The 17,743-nt window shown below is 38.1% G+C and overlaps 1 protein-coding gene across 3 annotated transcripts in view; it reads left to right on the plus strand.

Annotated features, from left to right (window-relative positions):
• The first annotated feature begins 354 nt into the window (after positions 1 to 354).
• Positions 355 to 17,743, plus strand: part of TLK2 (tousled like kinase 2) — a 114,039-nt gene continuing 96,650 nt past the window's right edge. For 2 of the 3 annotated variants that reach the window (XM_042916914.1, XM_042916915.1), the window contains exon 1: positions 355 to 440. In XM_042916914.1, the coding sequence (XP_042772848.1) occupies positions 360 to 440 (81 nt within the window). In that variant the 5' untranslated portion in view covers positions 355 to 359. The remainder of the gene's footprint in view (positions 441 to 17,743) is intronic. The other variant, XM_042916916.1, reaches the window with a different exon arrangement.

Genomic DNA, 17,743 nt, shown 5'->3' on the forward strand with positions numbered 1-17,743 from the left:
GAAAGTACTTCGTTAAATTCAAAGGTTGATGGAAGGAATTTTTGTCGTTGTTTTGCAAGCTAGTCCTTGTTCAACTTTTACTGAGATTATATGAGGGGGTTTGAGGTTCTTTGCTGTTAAAATCAGAACTAGACAAGGATATAGTAGCCCTCCGAAGAGGACTTCTGAGCGTTTTAACTTTCAATGTATTACTGTTTGATGCAGCACATTGTAGTTTATCGCTTGTATGCCGTATTTACTTGAGGTTTACCTGTATGTGACCATTCAATGAAATAATTACGTTTTGTTGTAACTAAAAATCGGTGCCTCGTGTTTTAGCTTTTATGGTCTCACAACCTACTTTTTCTTTTCCAGTAGAAATGATGGAAGAATTGCATAGCCTGGACCCTCGACGGCAGGAATTACTAGAGGCCAGGTTTACAGGGGTTGGCGTTAGTAAGGTGAGTAAAATGACCATAATGAGCACTGTTCACGGTCAAATGGAAACACATTTAGAAAACAGGTATGATCATTTTGGGTGGGTCATACAGGTAGATTGCAGGGGAGATGGGCTCACCTGTTCCGATGAACTTTTAGCTCCTACCAGTCATTCCGCTAACTTCACGGTACATTTGAAGGGATTCTAAATGGAACTATATGCATCTCTTTCCCCTCTAATTTAGGAGAGGTTTCCCATGGGTCTTGTTGCAAGGATACTAATGGGATGTGTATCTGGCTTTTGTGCCATATTTTGTCAAAACAACTCAGTCATTAAATTAAAAAAAAAAAAAACTTAACAAAAAGGTATTGGCATAGATTCATTACGGTAGGTTTTTTGGATAGTTCTGTGATAAGAGTTTTGAAAAACCTGCTTCTGCTGTTTCTCAGTTCTCCAGATCTGTAGCTCAGCAGATTTCTCCTGGTTGCACCCCCAGACTGCTTTCTCTCCTCCTATTTTTCCTTCTTGTTCACTGTTTTTGTTCAGGGAACATAAAGTAAGATCAAGCCCCCAGGTGGTTACATTAAGCAACGTTATGGCTTCCTCTGCGTCCTTATGTAGTTCACTCTGCTCTCATAGGACGGTTTTAGTACAATATACTTATGATTTTAATACAATATGTAAAATATATTTACGATGTTGTATTTAAAAGCTTCACCATTCTAAGATCGTTGCATTCATTGGGCTTGAGACTTGTGAATTTTTGATCTTTGACTTCACGTGATACATACCTTTCCATGCTTCTCAAGAAATCTTACTTCTCATGGAGACCTGAATGTCAGTGACCTGCTTTGGTCAGTAGCTTCTTAAAGAAGAAGGTGTTTGTCAAGGTTTAGTTGGAAAAACTGGCTGCTTTGAGGGGTCTCATAATTTTGGTGAGCTGGAGTAGGTTGTTAGTTTTTGTTCATTCAACAGAGAAATTGAGTGTCTACCGCATACTGGACACTGTGCAGGGTGTGAGGAATGACACCCCAACTTAGAGCCTCCAAGCCTCCGTCGTGGAGGAAGCGAGAGAGAGATGATACCTCGGTGACATCTGGGTTAGAACCGTGACCGGGTGCTGTGGGAACACAGGATTTGTTGCACATTTTGTAGTTCTTGGTTTCTTTGGCCACTTTGATTAAAGTGGCACTTAGGGCACTTTGGGAAGGCTATGCTGACTGTTGACACGTATTGAAGATACACGTATAAGTGTAAGTTTTCTGATCTAGGAGAAGTAGCTTCAACTGGAAGTGAGCAGTATGTTTGAGTATTAAATTGATCTCTGGATTAAATTGATTATGTGTCTTCTCATTTGGGAATTCAGCACAAGGTTCCTATCCAAATCTGTCTGTTCAAGTGGTCACCTATGGAATAAAAGTAAGTTTGTATTCAAATTGTTTGGTAGTTTAAACTCATTGGGTTTTGTTGTTAGTATGCCTTTCTTTTCCTCGATTTTTAAGGTCGTGATAGCTATATCCAAGTACTCTTTTGATGGGGTGGAGCATAAGTGATGGCGATAATTGACCTTGTGAATCTTGCTGCCCAGGCCTAAGTTAAAATCTGGTAATTAAGGTGTCAGAAGACTTAATCTGTTTAATAGGAAGTTCTTCCTGTTGTATATGTAAGGAAGTATATTTATATCCAAATGTTTTTTATGCCAGTAACTGTATGTTATGTTGATGTTTTTAGTCTACTATGACTATACTTACTGTAGTATATCATAATAAATATTATTCAAGGACTGGCAAGGGATTTTTTTTTTCCCCATAGCAAAGAAACTTGGGGGGGGGTGGTGGGAAGCAAGTAAATATTCTGTAATTTGGAGTTAGGAAGAAGAAAAGAAAATATCCATTTTGTATAACTTCTTTTGCCTGCAAGACATTGTATCCCTCAGACCACTGATTTGAAATGGGACTGAGGAGGAGGAGGCCATGTACTGGGAGAAAAGGTGCTTTGAGAAAAACTCCGCCTCCTAGCTTTGAATTCCTCATTATGGGTCATCATTTCCCATTGAGGATGTCACTGAGTTGATAGTTTTCAGTTTCAGCCCTTGCTCCAAATGGGAGAGGAGAGTGACTTTCCTGTGATAGTGCCATCTAGTGGGACTGGTGCAGCCACAGGGGCTGTCTCTTGAGTTTCTCCTAACTATTCGTAACATTTTCAGTACTTTTTGATGTCCATAGAAGGAAGAAAGTTAGTGCCATTGTGGATTCTTTCCTAGTGGACAAGGGTGTTTTAAGTGGCTGCAGTCTTTGAACTTCCTGGTTGTTAATAGATCTTTTGTTATGTCGCTTCAAGTTTTTTACACCTGCAAGTTAGATCTACATCACAAAACTTAGACTGAAATAAAATGGTCAAAAGCCACCACATTTATTATTTATGTTTAAGTTGCTCTTATGGGTAGGATTTTAATTCACAAATATAAAATTTTCTTGCATTTAAATGCATTCAGTTTCTCTTTCTTTTAGCGTGTTTAATTTTTAATGACTGGTAAACCAGAAGGATTTGTTTTGTGCCTTGGGATGCATTGTGTGGATTTTTAAGAGGTTGGGGTTTTCTGTCACTAGTGGGTTGATGATAGGGGAAAGTAGCCTGATGGACACCAAGAAAATAGGGTTGGTTTTTCTCCTCTGTCTAGCTGCCAGTTTTTTTAGGAGGGCATGTAACCATCCTTTTAGCATTTTTGAGGTGATAAGGTTAAATTGGGTTGTGAACCTACTTCTTCATTTCTTGTTGACCTGATATGTGAGCTATCCTACTTCTTTTTTTAAGGTCTCCTCCCTTATACTGGATAAGCCACTTCTAGTTATGTGAAGCTGACTCTACCTTGTATTTAAATGTTTTCAGTGAGGACCTATTGTAGCTTATATTCCCTACCCTGCCTTCTCTCTCTCTTTTTTCTTTTAAGATTATATTCTTTTAAGTAATCTCTGTATTCAAACTCACAACCCCAAGATCAGGAGTCATATGCTCCACCATTTTAGAGCCAGCAGGGCACCCCATTTGACAATTTAAGTACAGGTAGTCTCTGTGATTCCAGAGGCCATGTGAAGTAGGTAGAATTGCACCCCTGCACGCACTGTATTTATAGCTAGTTTAGTTTTTTGTTTTTTTTAAGTTTATTTTTTTATTTAAGTAATCTCTATACCCAACGTGGGGCTCAAACTCACAACCTCGAGATCAAGAATCTCATGCTCTTCTGACTGAGCCAGCCAGGTGCCCTTGTAGCCAGTTTAGTTTTAATGCTAATATAGTAGTAAATACTTACACGGTACTTACTAAGTGCCAAGTACTGTTCCAAATACAATAAAAGTGATGTGAATTTAAATCTTTTGTAACAGGGATACTAGTCTTAATAAACCTCTGTTCTCTTTTTGTGAGACCTGCTAATGCCCACTGCATTGCTCCCGCTGGTTGAATTCTGGACTTACCAAGGATCACATTGTTACAATTTGCACTTGTATTATAATTACATAATTTAATAAAAAATTTTGGAGACCAGTGAAATATAATTGCAAAATGTAAGAATTGTTGATTCTATGAAAACTAAGTTGACTGCCATGGAAAAACTGTAAGGTGAGCCAATAAGGAGATACTTCTAAAGGTTTATAAGTTTTTGTTTTTTTGTAATCTGGAAGAATTCTTCATTTAGATCCTTGGCAAATATCTCTTAAGTCTTGCTTCACTTTTGAAGAAGTTGAAACTAGAAATTGTGGCTGATGCATTATGGGTGTGGTTTGTGTGAGACCAGGACTATAGTCTGTGGATCTGTAACTCAAAAGGGCTGCATCAAAAGACTTGCAACAATATACATTTGCATGTTGCAAGTTCAAAGAAAATGTCTAAGGTGTAACTTTTTTTTTTTTATATTCCCCACTGCAACCTACTTTTTTGATTAATGTTATTAGTTTCAGTTGTATTGAATAAAAAGGATTAATATGGTCTGTGATGGATGGTATCGAAAAGAAGAGCAAAATGAGAATCCATGAAAGTGGGACGGTCTGTACTGACACAAGAACCTTCACTTTATAGAGCCTGCTGTAAGACCATATATTTTTAAGTAGTATCACATAGTAGATTTTTTCATGTCTTGAAGAAAAGTGATCATTTTCTACCTCTTGTAAGTTTGTGAGTGATACGTGATCAGCGTATTTAAAATATTTTTATTTTTTTCTGATACACGATCAGTTTATTTTTCAACGTTTATTTTATTTTTGGGACAGAGAGAGACAGAGCATGAACGGGGGAGGGACAGAGAGAGAGGGAGACACAGAATCGGAAAGAGGCTCCAGGCTCTGAGCCATCAGCCCAGAGCCTGACGCGGGGCTCGAACTCACGGACCGTGAGATCGTGACCTGGCTGAAGTCGGACGCTTAACCGACTGCGCCACCCAGGCGCCCCGATACACGATCAGTTTAAATGATCAGATTTAACTTCTGAAAAGATATTTAAGCAACTGATAACTTTTTCTCCTGTTATTTAGTTAATTGCATCAATTAGAAGGTGTCAGTTTTGGATAGCTAGTGTTAGCTATTTTACATACCAATCCAGTAATTTAAAAAAATATATGTTTAGGTGTTTTGCATTTAATACATAGTTAGACAGTGCTTAATAAGCATAAATTCTGAGAGAAAGTCTGTACTTAAACCATTGAATTTTAAGGCACTGTTAAATTTATTGTTATGTTTGCCTTTATGTTGACTTCTCCCTTTCGTTCACTTCGTATTTGTTTAATTCTCTCATTTCACATCTAGCCAAGTATCAGCTCCTGTCTCTTCTTTCTCTGAAATTCCTCAAGCATTTGTCTGCTCTCCCTGCTACTTTCTCAATCCTTCCTCGTTCATAACTGTAATAACCAGCCTCTCCTACCCCATTTATCTTTCTGTAAACTGTCTCCAGTTATATTTCTAAAAATACCAGTGTTGTTTTATTCCCTTGCTTTAAAGGTTCCCGTAGACTGTTGGACTGAATTAAAACTCCTACCCTAATTTTTCAACTTCACAGCCAGTGGTCTGTTCTCCTAGTGCTGTGCTCTGCTTGCTCAAACCGTGACTGATCTGTTAGCAAACAGGCTCATGCTCTCTCCTTTACCTTTCCTTTTTTACTTGCCTGCTGAACTTTCAGCTTACTGTTCAGAGCGCAATGTGTCTTTATAGCTTTTCCAGATACTTGCACCATTCTCGTTGAATTATTTTATTAGCACCCGATAACCTACTTTTATTATGACATGCATTGTTTGTTTCCCCTATTAGTCTCCTTGAGAACACGTATGACTGTTGAAATGCTCAGCACATCATGCACATTGAATAAGTCTTTGTTGAGTTAGAAAAGAGTATTGAGAAGATGAAAGTAAAGTTAGTTGTCACCCATAGGCATGGTCTGCTCTAGCTTATTGTTTTACTCCAGTCTCAAAATTCTTGTCTTTTATTTAGGAGATTTAATTCGTCCACATATAATGCTATGACATATATTCAGGCTTAAATCTTCCTTGTGTTTCTTTTTAAATCTTTCTTACGCCTCTTTTACCTTCTCTTAAAATGATTTTTTTCATTTATTGATTTTTCTATTATGAAAGATAAAGAAATAAGCATTTAATACTTTTTCTCTCCCCATCTCCAAATTTTTGTCAGTTATTGTTAAATGTTTATTTTTTTGAGAGAGAGAGTGAGCATGAGTGCATGAGCCGGGGAGGGGCAGAGAGAAGGGAACAGAGCATCTGAAGTAGGCCCCATGCTGACAGCAGAGAGCCCAGTGTAGGGCTCGAACTCATGAACTATGAGATCATGACCTGAGCCCAAACCAAGAGTTGGATGCTTAACCGACTGAGCCACACAGGTACCCCATCGTTTTTTTAAAAAATTATTTATTTAAGGAAGAGCGAGCTCTCGTGAGCATATGCGCACGAGTGGGCGAGGGGCAGAGAGAGAATCCCAAGCAGGCTCCACACTGTCAGCGCAGAGCCCAGTGAAAGGCTTGAACTCACACACTGTGAGTCTAACACTCAACTGACTGAGCCACCCAGGTACCTTGATTTTGACCCATCATTATCACCCATAGTCTGTAGTTTACATTAGGGTTCACTTTTGGTGTTATACATTCTATGGGTTTGCTCAAATGTACAATATTTCTCTATTATAGCGTAATACATAGTAGTTCTATTGCCCTAAAAACCCTCTGTGCTCTGGCTCTTTATCCCTCCCTCCCCAGCCTTTAGCAACTACTGATCTTTTTACTGTCTCCATAGTTTCATTGTTTCTGGAATGTCATATAGTTGGATCACACAGGATATAGCCTTTTCACACTGGCTTCTTTCACTTTGTAATATTCCTCTTAAGTTTTCTCCGTGGCTTTTCATGGCTTGTTAGATCATTTCTTTTCAGCACTGAATAATATTTCATTGTCTAGATGTACCGCAATTTATTATCCATTCACCTACTGAAGGACATCTGGTTTGCTCTCAAGTTTTAGCAATTATGAATAAAGCTGCTATAAACATCAATGTGCAGATTTTTGTGAATGGTTGAAGTACTTTTATTTATTCTCTTGGGATTCATTGGGCTTCTTGAATCAATGGATTGCTGATTTTGATCAGTTCTAGAATATTCTCAGCTGTTGTCTCCTCATATGTCTCCTCTGTCATTGTCGTCTTGCACTCTATTTAAACGTGTTAGAACTTCTTACTGTATTTTCACTGCCTCCTACCTTGTTTTCTGTATTGCTGGTCTTTATCATTTCCCAGGGCTGAGTACTGTGTTGTTTCTTCTGACCTACGTTCCGCTTCTTTATTTTCTTTTTAAATTTGTCTAATCTGCGTAAACCTATCCATTGACTTTCCATGAGGGCTGGTTTGTTTCTGGGTCACTCTTGCCCTGAAAAGGTAGCCCTGTGCTCCTTGTTTAAAGTATGGGGTGGATTTCTCAGACTTTCCTCATTGGGGAGGTCCCAGGCTTTGACTTTATTCTCTCCCGACACCCCAGGCCTCCTAAAGGTATAGCTCATTTTCGAAGTTTTTCTTTGGAATTAAATCTGCAAATGCCCTCAAATAGAAGTAAATTTTGAGTGCTGAACTTACCTTTCTTTTTCTTTTTTTTTTTAAGTTTATTTTGAGAGAGAGAAAGAGTATGTGTGCAGGTGGGAGGAGGGGCAGAGAAGGAGGGAGAGAGAGACTCTCAGGCAGCATGAGCCTGATGCGAGCCTGATGTGGCTCCAATTCACCAATTGTGAGATCCTGACCTGAGCCAAAGTCAGGCGTCAGAAGTTTAACCAACTGAGCCACCCATCTGAGCTTACCTTTCTGAGTTTTTGTTTTCTCATGGATTTTGGTGCAGTAAGTCCTCATTTCATTTTTTAATTCAAAAAGTTTTTTTTAAGTTTTATTATTATTTTGAGAGAGAGTGCACATGGGAGGGGCAGAGAGAGAGAGAGAGGGAATGAGAGAGAGAATCTTAAGCAGACTCTGCACTGTCACGGTGCAGAGCTCGATGTGGGGCAGGATCATGACCTGAGCTGAAATCAAGAGTCAGTTGCTTAACCCACTGAGCCTCCCAGGTGCCCTCTTTTGTTAGTTTTAGAATGAGAGTGAGAGCGCACACATGTGTACACATGAACAGAGAAGGGGCAGAGAGAGGGAGAGAGAGAGAGAGAAAGAAAGAATATCCCACGCATGGAGCCCAACATGGGGCTCAGTGCCACAACTTTGGGATCATGACATGAGCTGAAATCAAGAGTTGGTTGCTCAACTGACTGAGCTACCCAGGCACCCCAGACTTTTTACAGTCAGTGATATTATAAACCTGTTTAACACTTAAAAAGTGTGCATGAACTCTTGTGCCACAGCAGGTAAAGAATCCATACCTAGGTTTCTCCCTTGTGATTTTTCACTTCTCATCTGCTCCCTTCCTTCCTGTATGGGGTGTTGTCATCACTCCTGGCCATTAGTGTCACTTGCGTTATTTCTTATTCTCTGTTTACTTTTAGGTGAATAAATATTGAATTGAAATATTCCTTAAAACTATTTAAAAAGGCAAGGAGAAGGGAAATAAATAAGGTATATTATCAGTGATTTCATATTTCAACCCTAAGTCTAGGGATGATTTGGCTTGGTCGGTCTTGTTCTTCTTGGCCTTGTCTGGGTCTCAAATTGCTAGGTCTCTCTTGGTGGTAGGTTTCACTTGGCCCTAATTACTACTAGATGTGATGGGACTGGATTAGTTTACATTATGCTTCCTAGTATGTTAGCCATGTTAAATGCTTCTTGGGCTATTCTCTTTGAGCTTTTACAGTGCAGTTGCCCCGTTACCCTAATCCAGAAGGAAACTACTTTTTTTCTAGTTCCAGATATTCCTTCCTTGGACTTTAGACATATTAAAAAAAAATCATTTCTGGAGTATTTGGTGACTTTGCCCTACAGAGGGGTTCACCTTTCCGTTTCTCTATTCTCTTTGGTTCATTTGAGAGTAGTCTTTTGGCTTAGTGTGGGGCTACAGAGCTTCTCTTGTAGGGTCATTTGTCTTAGCACCTGCCTGCCCCTTGGTCAACTTTTTTGCCCTTACAGCGACTTTAATGGGAAATCTGGTTTTATAATTTGGACTGTTCTTTTTATTTATGTATTTTTATTTTAGAGAGAGAGAGAGAGAGAGAACATGAGCAGGGAAGAGGGGCACAGGGAGAGAGAATCTTAAGTAGGCTCCATGCTCAGTGTGGAGCCCTACCCCACGACCCTGGGATCATGACCTGAGCTGAAATCAAGAGTTGGACACTCAACTGATTGAGCCACCCAGACACCCCTGTTCTTCTTTTTTTTTTTTTTTCTTTTTTTAAGTTTTTAGTTCCAGTATAGTTAACATACAGTGTTATATTAGTTTCAGGTGTATAATGTAGTGATTCAGAAATTCTGTACATCATTCACTGCTCATCAGGATAATAACTTTTTTGTTTTAAGAAATACTTAAAGGGGCGCCTGGGTGGCTCAGTCGGTTAAGCGTCTGACTTCAGCTCAGGTCAAGATCTCGTGGTCCGTGAGTTCGAGCCCCGCGTCGGGCTCTGGGCTGATGGCTCAGAGCCTGGAGCCTGCTTCCGATTCTGTGTCTCCCTCTCTCTCTGCCCCTCCCCCGTTCATGCTCTGTCTCTTTCTGTCTCAAAAATAAATAAACGTTAAAAAAATTAAAAAGAAATACTTAAAAACATTTCTTTTAATGTTTATTTATTTTTGAGAGAGAGAGAGAGAACATGAGAGAGAGGGAGACACAGAATCTGAAGCAGGCTCCAGGCTCTAGAGCTGTCAGCATAGAGCCTGATGTGGGGCTCGAACTCACCAACTTGTGAGATCATGACCTGAGCCAAAGTCAGACACCCAACCAACTGAGCCACCCAGGCGCCCCTCCAATCATTTTTCAAAAAAATTTTTAAGTGTTTATTTTTGACAGAGAGAGAGAGAGAGAGAGAGAGAGACAGACAGAGTGTGAGTGGAGGAGGGGCAGAGAAAGAAAGAGACACGGGATCCAAAGCAGGCTGCAGGCTTCAGGCTCTGAGCCGTCAGCACAGAGCCCGGATGCGGGGCTCAAACTCACGAACCGTGAGATCATGACCTGAGCCGAAGTCAGACACTTAAACCGACTCAGCCACCCAGGTGCCCCCTAATAATTTTTTTTAATGTTTATTTCTTTTTGAGAGAGTGTACATGTGGGCACCAGTGAGTGGGGAGGGGCAGAGACAGAGGGAAGCAGAATTCAAAGCAGGCTCTGCACCGTCAGTGCAGAGTCTGATGTGGGACTTGAACCCATGAACTGTGAGATCCTGACATGAGCTGGAGTTAGATGCTTAACTGACTGAGACACCCAGGCAGCCTCCCCCATTCTAATCATTCTTGAGTGTCCAGTGACATTAAGGACATTCACTTTGTTGTGCAGCCATCACCCCCATCTCTCTCAAGAAACTTCATCTTGCAAAAACGAAGTCTATACTCATTAAACAGTAACTCCCCATTTACTCCTCATCCCAGACCGTAGCAATTACTATTCTGCTTTCTGTTCCTATGAATTTAACTGCTTTAGAAATCTCACATAAATGGGGTCATACAGTGTTTGTCTCTTTGTGAATGGCTTACTTATCTCACCTAGCGTAGTATGCTCAAGGTTCATCCATGTTGTAGTGTGTGTCAGACTCTCCTTCCTTTTTAAAGCTGAATAATACTCCATTATGTGTACCACATTTTATTTATCCATTTATCTGTCACTGGACATTTGGGTTGCTTCTTCCTTTTGGCTACTGTGAATACTGCTGTGAACATAGGTGTACAAATGTCTATTTGAGTCCTTTCATTTCTTTTGGGTATCTAGGCAGAAGTCAAATGGCTGGATCATATTAAATTTCATTATTTGGTTGGAGTTTGACCTCCCTTCAGCTCTTATAATGGACAAAGGGCAGCCAAAAATGGTGATTCTTTTTCTTTTAGTTTACATCTACAAAAACCTAAGCTTAGGAATTGCATTAACATCTATAGAAGAACTAGTAATAATACTCATTGCAGTTTTTCAGATAGTACAGGTGGCCTAGGAAGTTGAAGAAATAAGCCATCGTGTAATTTGATGAGTTACATAGGATAGCCTTTTATTTTAGCCAGCTTTAGAACAATAATAGCAATCTATCCAAATTTGGTGTCGTAGAATTTTATTTTAACCAGTATTGTCTTAAATATTAGGTCCTGTGAAGACTGTTAATGTTGCCCACATAAAGAAAATAAGATATTAATATCTGTTGTAATGGATGTGACCTGTAATGACTGATAACTTTGCTTCTATATGGAGTAAATATGTGACTTTTATCACATAAACTGCTGCCAGAGTTGGTATTAATATGGTTCCTGTTTTGCCTGACTCCAGAGGAATACTAAGGATTAATTGTGGAATTAAAATGTAATCTGAAGGGCTGGCTGATCTCAGGAGATGGTGCCTCCAGCTCAGGATATCTTCTGTTAATTAACTCTAACAGACAGATTTAATGTTGAAATTTAGGAGAAGCTACTAGCATCAAAGCAAAACCAACTTACCCAGTCTGTGTTAGGTTAACGATTGACTAGCTAGAACCGAGACACAAAACATTCCATCAATTTCTTATGAACCGTTTGACCCTCTTGTATGATAATCTGGATAAGATGAAGGAAAAGAGACATAATAGCTAAATTGAAGTTTTAATGCTCAAAATTTTCAGCAGTTAGAGTTCAACCAGCTTCTATTGAGTCTGTACTAAGTCTAGGTGTTGTGGAGGATTATTAAAAAAAAAAAAAAAGCAAGATGCACTATATGTTCTTGAGGCACTTAGGCCAACATGGACCCAGATGTCTATAGCACACAGCTGAGGGTGAATATAGAGATGTGAAGGTACTGTGAGCCTCAAAGAAGGGAGTGTAGTTTGCTCAGGAGTCAGATTGTGTGTGGAAAAGATGAGACCTTTTCTGTGCTGCTCAGAAAGATCACCGTAAGATACACCACAGGTAAACAACCTAAGAAAAGTTCTGATAAAATGTTATTACAGAATAAGTCACAGAATGATAGCACAGCTTGGTTTTGAAGCTTAACAAAACTGCTTGGGGTCTAGGGTAGAGGTTCTTTTTTAAAGATTTAATTTCAGTTAGGTATGATATATTTAGTTAGTACAGAACTCAGAAGATTTCAAAGATATACAGTGAAACATCTCTTTGACACCTTTCCTATGTCCATCTGGTTTCCCTCCCTGGAGACAACCATTAACAGTTTCTTTTATTTATATATGTGATAGGATAGGTGTGATACAAATCATATATATTTGTTGTGTATGTAATATATTTTATATATACATATGTGTGTGTATATATGTATATGTATATATACATATATACATATGTGTATATGTATGTGTGTATACATACATATGTGTGTATATATGTATGGGTATATATACACATATATACATATATACATATGTATATATACACATATATACACATATATACATATGTATATATATACATATATACATATGTATATATATATATACATATATACACACACATACATATGTGTATATATATATACATATATACGTATATATGTATATATATATATGTATATATGTATATATATATGTGCAAATACATTGCTATATTAGCCCCTTCCATTTTTTTTAAAGTTTATTTATTTATTTTGAGAGAGAGCAAGTATGAGCAGAGAAGGGGGGAGAGAGAAAGAGAATCCCAAGCAGTCTCTGTACTGCCAGCTCAGAGCCTGTTGTGGAGCTCAAACCCACAAACTGAGATCATGACCTGAACCAAAATCAAGAGTTGGATGCTTAACCAACTAAGCCACCCAGGTGCCCCAGCCCCCTCCAATTTTTAAAAATACAGTGACAAGTATATTATATATACTATTGTATATTTTGCTTTTTGTGCTTAAAATCTTAGAAGTTGTTTTATAATAGGATGCATAGAGCTTCCTAGACCTTTTTCCAGAGGCTGCTTAAATTCCATTGTACAGCTGAACCATGTTTCCTGTTGATGGACATTTAAAATGGACAAGATTTGTTTTTGAAGTTTATTTATTTAGAGAGAGCACGCAAGTTGGGAAGGGGCAGAGAGAGGGGCAGAGAGAATTCCAAGCAGGCTCCTGATGCAGAGCTCGAACTCAGGAACTGCAAGATCATGATCTGAGCTGAAATCAAGAGTTGGATGCTTACCAACTGACTGAACCACCCAGGTACCCCAAGCTTTTGTTGATATAAGCAGTGCTGTAGTGAATAGCCTTGTACATAATGGCATTTCACATGTGTTTATATATGTTTACAGGATAAATCCCTAGAAGTGGAATTGCTGGGTCAAAGGAAAGGAGCCTTTGTAATTTCAGTAGTTATAGCCACATTCCTGTCTGTGGAGACGAGGAATATAGTTTGATACCTGTCTTTAAGTCAGTCAGTGTTCTGTATCTCTGAATAAAACCATTGGTTTCTTCATAGTCAGTTATGGCAGAGGAGTTCATGGACAGGTGTTAGGGTTCTTGAACCTCGTCAAATGGTAGGTAAAATTTGTATACATTTATGGATGTATCTTAGGTAAAATTTGTACATATTTATGGATGTATCTTTTCTGGGAGGTAAGGGTTCTGCAGCTTTCATATATTCTTAAACAGTCTTGTGACCCAAAATAGGGTTAAAAAACACTGTATAGCAGTTGGTTACCTCAAATTAGAACACATATTTGTCTTTTACAAGAAGTATTTGAGCATGTAAGTAGTTATTAGAGGGATGTTGTATGGAGAGTTACTGTGCCGGAGACTTGACTAATTCCCAGTCTTTTGTTGTTCTTCCCTCACTCCCTTGAGAGGCCATGTTTTATTTAATTTAATTTATTTATTTGTTTGTTTTATTATTTTTTCATGTTTATTTTTGAGACAGAGAAAGGGAGAGCCTGAGCAGGGGAGGGGTAGAGAGAGAGAGGGAGACACAGAATCTGAAACAGGCTCCAGGCTCTGAGCTGTCAGCATAGAGCCCAACGCAGGGCTCGAACTCACAAACTGCGAGATCCTGACCTGAGCCGAAGTTGGATGCTTAACTGTCTGAGTCACCCCGGTACCCCCACCTCAATCTTAAGGAAGGGAAAGGGAAAAAAACCCCAAGATGTGACAAATAGGAGAAAAATTAGTAATATGGCAGATTTAAATACAAATGTATTGATATTAAATAGTTAAAGGTCTAGCACTCCAGTTAAAAGGGAATGTCAGGTTAGGTCACTGTTATATGACCCACCAAATGCTGTCTATAAAGAAACCCACTTTATTTTTAATCTGTATCTTTATAATTAAAAGGATGGAAAAAAATACTGTATAAACACTAAGAAGGCTGGAGTGGCTATGTTTGTATTAGACAAAGGAGTCTCCAGAACAAAGAAAATATTGTAAGGGATAATGAAGCACATATCATAATGAAAAAAGGATCAATTCATTGGGAAGACCCAGCAGTCCAAAATGTCTGTGCATCCAGTAATAGAGCAAAGCAAAAACTGACAACTGAAAGCAGCAATTGACAAATCCATAATTGTAGTTGAAAATTGCAACATCCTCTCAATAATTGATAGAATAAGCAGGCAAAAAAAAAAAAAAAAATCAAGGATATAAAAGATTTGGACATGTCTATCAATGGACTGTACCTAATTGACAGTTCTGGAACACCATGCCCACATTCTTTTCAAGTGCACAAGGAACATTTATGAAAATAGATTATGCTGGGCTATGAAACATGTTTCAACAAATTTAAAAGGATTTAAATTATAAGGAGTATTCTCACTACAATGGAATTAAAGAAATCAAAAAGAAAAAGATATCTGGAAAATTGCCAAATATTTAAAAGTTAAATAACATACTTCTAAATAAAAATAACATACTTCTAAATAAACTTTAAATTTGAATTCACAAGGGAAATTAGAATCTATTTTGAACTAAATGAAAATGAAAACACAGTATATCTAAATTTGTGGAATGCAGCTAAAGCAGTGCTTTTAGGAGGAAACTTAAAGGTTCAAAAGAAAGGTCTAAATAACCCATGCTTCTGCCTTCAGAAGCTAGAAAAAGAGCAAACTAAGTGGAAGGAAAGAAATAAAGAGCTGAAATAAATGAAAGAGGCAAATTTGAATAACCCTATATTTATTTTTAAAAAATGGATTTGTAATTAAAAACCTTTCCACAAAGAAAAGTCCAGACTCACATGGCTTTATTGGTAAATTGTATCCATCAAACATTTAAGGAAGAAATGGTAACAAAAATTTCACAAATGTCAGAAAACTCTAATGAGGACAGCATTATCTAGATATCAAACCAGGCAAAGACATGAGATAAAAAGAAAACTGTAGCTCAACATCCCTCATGAAAGTATAGTCAAAAATCATTAAAAAGTATTAGCAAATTGAACCTCTCTCTCTCTCTATATATATATATACATACACACACATACGTAAAGGGTAATACATCATGACTTATTGGGTTTAATCCCAATTACAAGGTTGATTTAACATTAAAAGTCAGTGTAATTCACCATATTGATAAAAAAAAAAAAAAGCAGAAAAGCCAAATGACTTTGTAACAGATGCATGAAAAACATTTAAACAAAGTTGACTAATCTGTGATAAAAGCTCTCAGCTAATGAGGACTGCTAGAAAGGAGCCTCCTCAATCTGATCCAAGGCGTTTGTGAAGAACTGGCAGTGGCCCTCATACTTCATGGTAAAAGATTGAATGCTTTCCATCCATTGTCCACAACAAGTTAAGGATATTCATTCTCACTTCTGTTTAACCTGTTCTGAAGATCCTAGCTGTGTATTAAGGCAAATAAAAGGAATAAGCCTACAGATTGGAAAGGAAAAGTAAAACTATGTTTATTTTTTAGATGTCTTATAAATGACATGATTGCATATGTAGAAAGTTCTAAGTAATCTATAAAAATGCTATTAGAGTTTCAGTTTAGGATACAAGATCAATTTATGAAAATCAGTTGTATTTCTGCATACTAGGAATGCACAGTTGGCAATTGAAATTTGAAAAGCAATACCATTTACAATAGCATCAAGTAATATAAATATAAAAACATTCCCCAAGAACAGAAGAGAACATTTGTTGCAGTTCCTTGTAATAGAAGTTACCTTGTGTTCTCATTTCATTGTGAGGGCATCGAGATACAAAGGGTTATAGAACGCTTACTTGTTCATGAGCCCGCCTTTATTAAACACCTATTAAGTAACAGATACTGTGCTGGGGATAGTAGTATATGGTAGTGAATAAAGAAGATAATTCCTGCCCTCATGGAGTTTATAATCTAGTGGAGATTGAAGGAAGAACTGGATTTAGGTCACTGAATTTACAGCTTTGGCTTAGCATTGTTAAATTTTACTTATCTTTCTATTTTTAAAGTAAACTCTACACCTAACACATGGGGCTTGAACTCACAACCCTGAGACCCATGCTCTGCCAGCTGAGCCAACTGAGCCAGGCGGGGGGAGAAGGGGCTGCAGCTTTAATTTAGGTGAATGGTTCAAAGTCTTTACCTTTTGGTTGTATCTGAAATATTGCAACTAGTTGAATAATCTGGTCTCTGTGTGGGCAAACTGTTTTGTTGTAATACACGCTTGACAGTTTATAGGGTGAGTAAAACTGGTTGGCTTGGCTTCTTGAACTGTTGGTGGGAATGCAAACTGGTGCAGCCATTGTGGAAAACAGTATGGAGGTTCCTTAAGAAATTAAAAATAGAACTACCCTATGATCCAGGAATCGGACTACTGGATATTTACCCCAAAAATATAAAAACACGAATTCAAAGGGATACATGCACTCCTATGTTTATTGCAACATTCTTTAGTATAATAGTATATAGTATAATGCTAAGTGAAATAAGTCCGTCAGAGAAAGACAACATATGACCTCACTTGTGTAGAATTTAAGAAAATAAGACAAACAAGCAAAGGAAAAAAAGAGAGAGAGATAAACCAAGAAACAGACTGTTAACTCGGAAGAACAAACTGATGGTTACCAGAGGAGAGGTGGGTGCAGATGGGGGAAACAGAGGATGAGGATTAAAGAGTACACTTACCATGATTTTAAAAAAGGAAAATGTTTTTTAGAAAGAAAAGGATGTGCATCTTTGTCCTTCTAGCGATGAGTCCTTTCTGTGCTGTTGAGATACACATTAAGTTGTGCAAAACTGATAGCAATGTGGGAAAAAACAAGACAAAACTCGTTTGGTTGGTTGGTTAAAATTTCATGTTAAAGATGGTCTGTGAATAGCCTCCCTATTCCCAAGGGGAAAGAAATGCCTAGTCTTCATTGAGCACCACCTCATAGAAGAGGCGTTTTCTTCCTTCCCCAGTATATAGTATTATTTTAGTTAATCCTTTTACTATCCCTAAGGTGGGTGTTTTTCCCTCTTTTTATCATGGATGAAAAGAGCTCATATATCACAGAGCTCATATATCATATCAGTGATTTGCCCAGTTTCATACACTGGTTCACTGATTCCCACACCTGTCTGATTTTAAACTGTTGGTACCAGCCGTTCTCAGTAATTTTTCTATTGGTCACACTCCTGAGCCATCTCATTCTTTCCCATTCAGGAAATGCACTTAACGGTTCTAAGTTTGAATCTATTTTTTATTTTATAATTTTTTTAAATGTTTGTTTTATTTTTGAGGGAGAGAGCATGCAAGTGGGGGAGGGGCAGAGAGCAGGAGACCCAGGATCCTAAGCAGGCTCCGTGCTGACAGCTGAGAGCCCCA

The sequence above is a fragment of the Panthera leo genome, chromosome E1 (assembly GCF_018350215.1).
Source record: "Panthera leo isolate Ple1 chromosome E1, P.leo_Ple1_pat1.1, whole genome shotgun sequence".
Lineage (NCBI taxonomy): Eukaryota > Metazoa > Chordata > Mammalia > Carnivora > Felidae > Panthera > Panthera leo.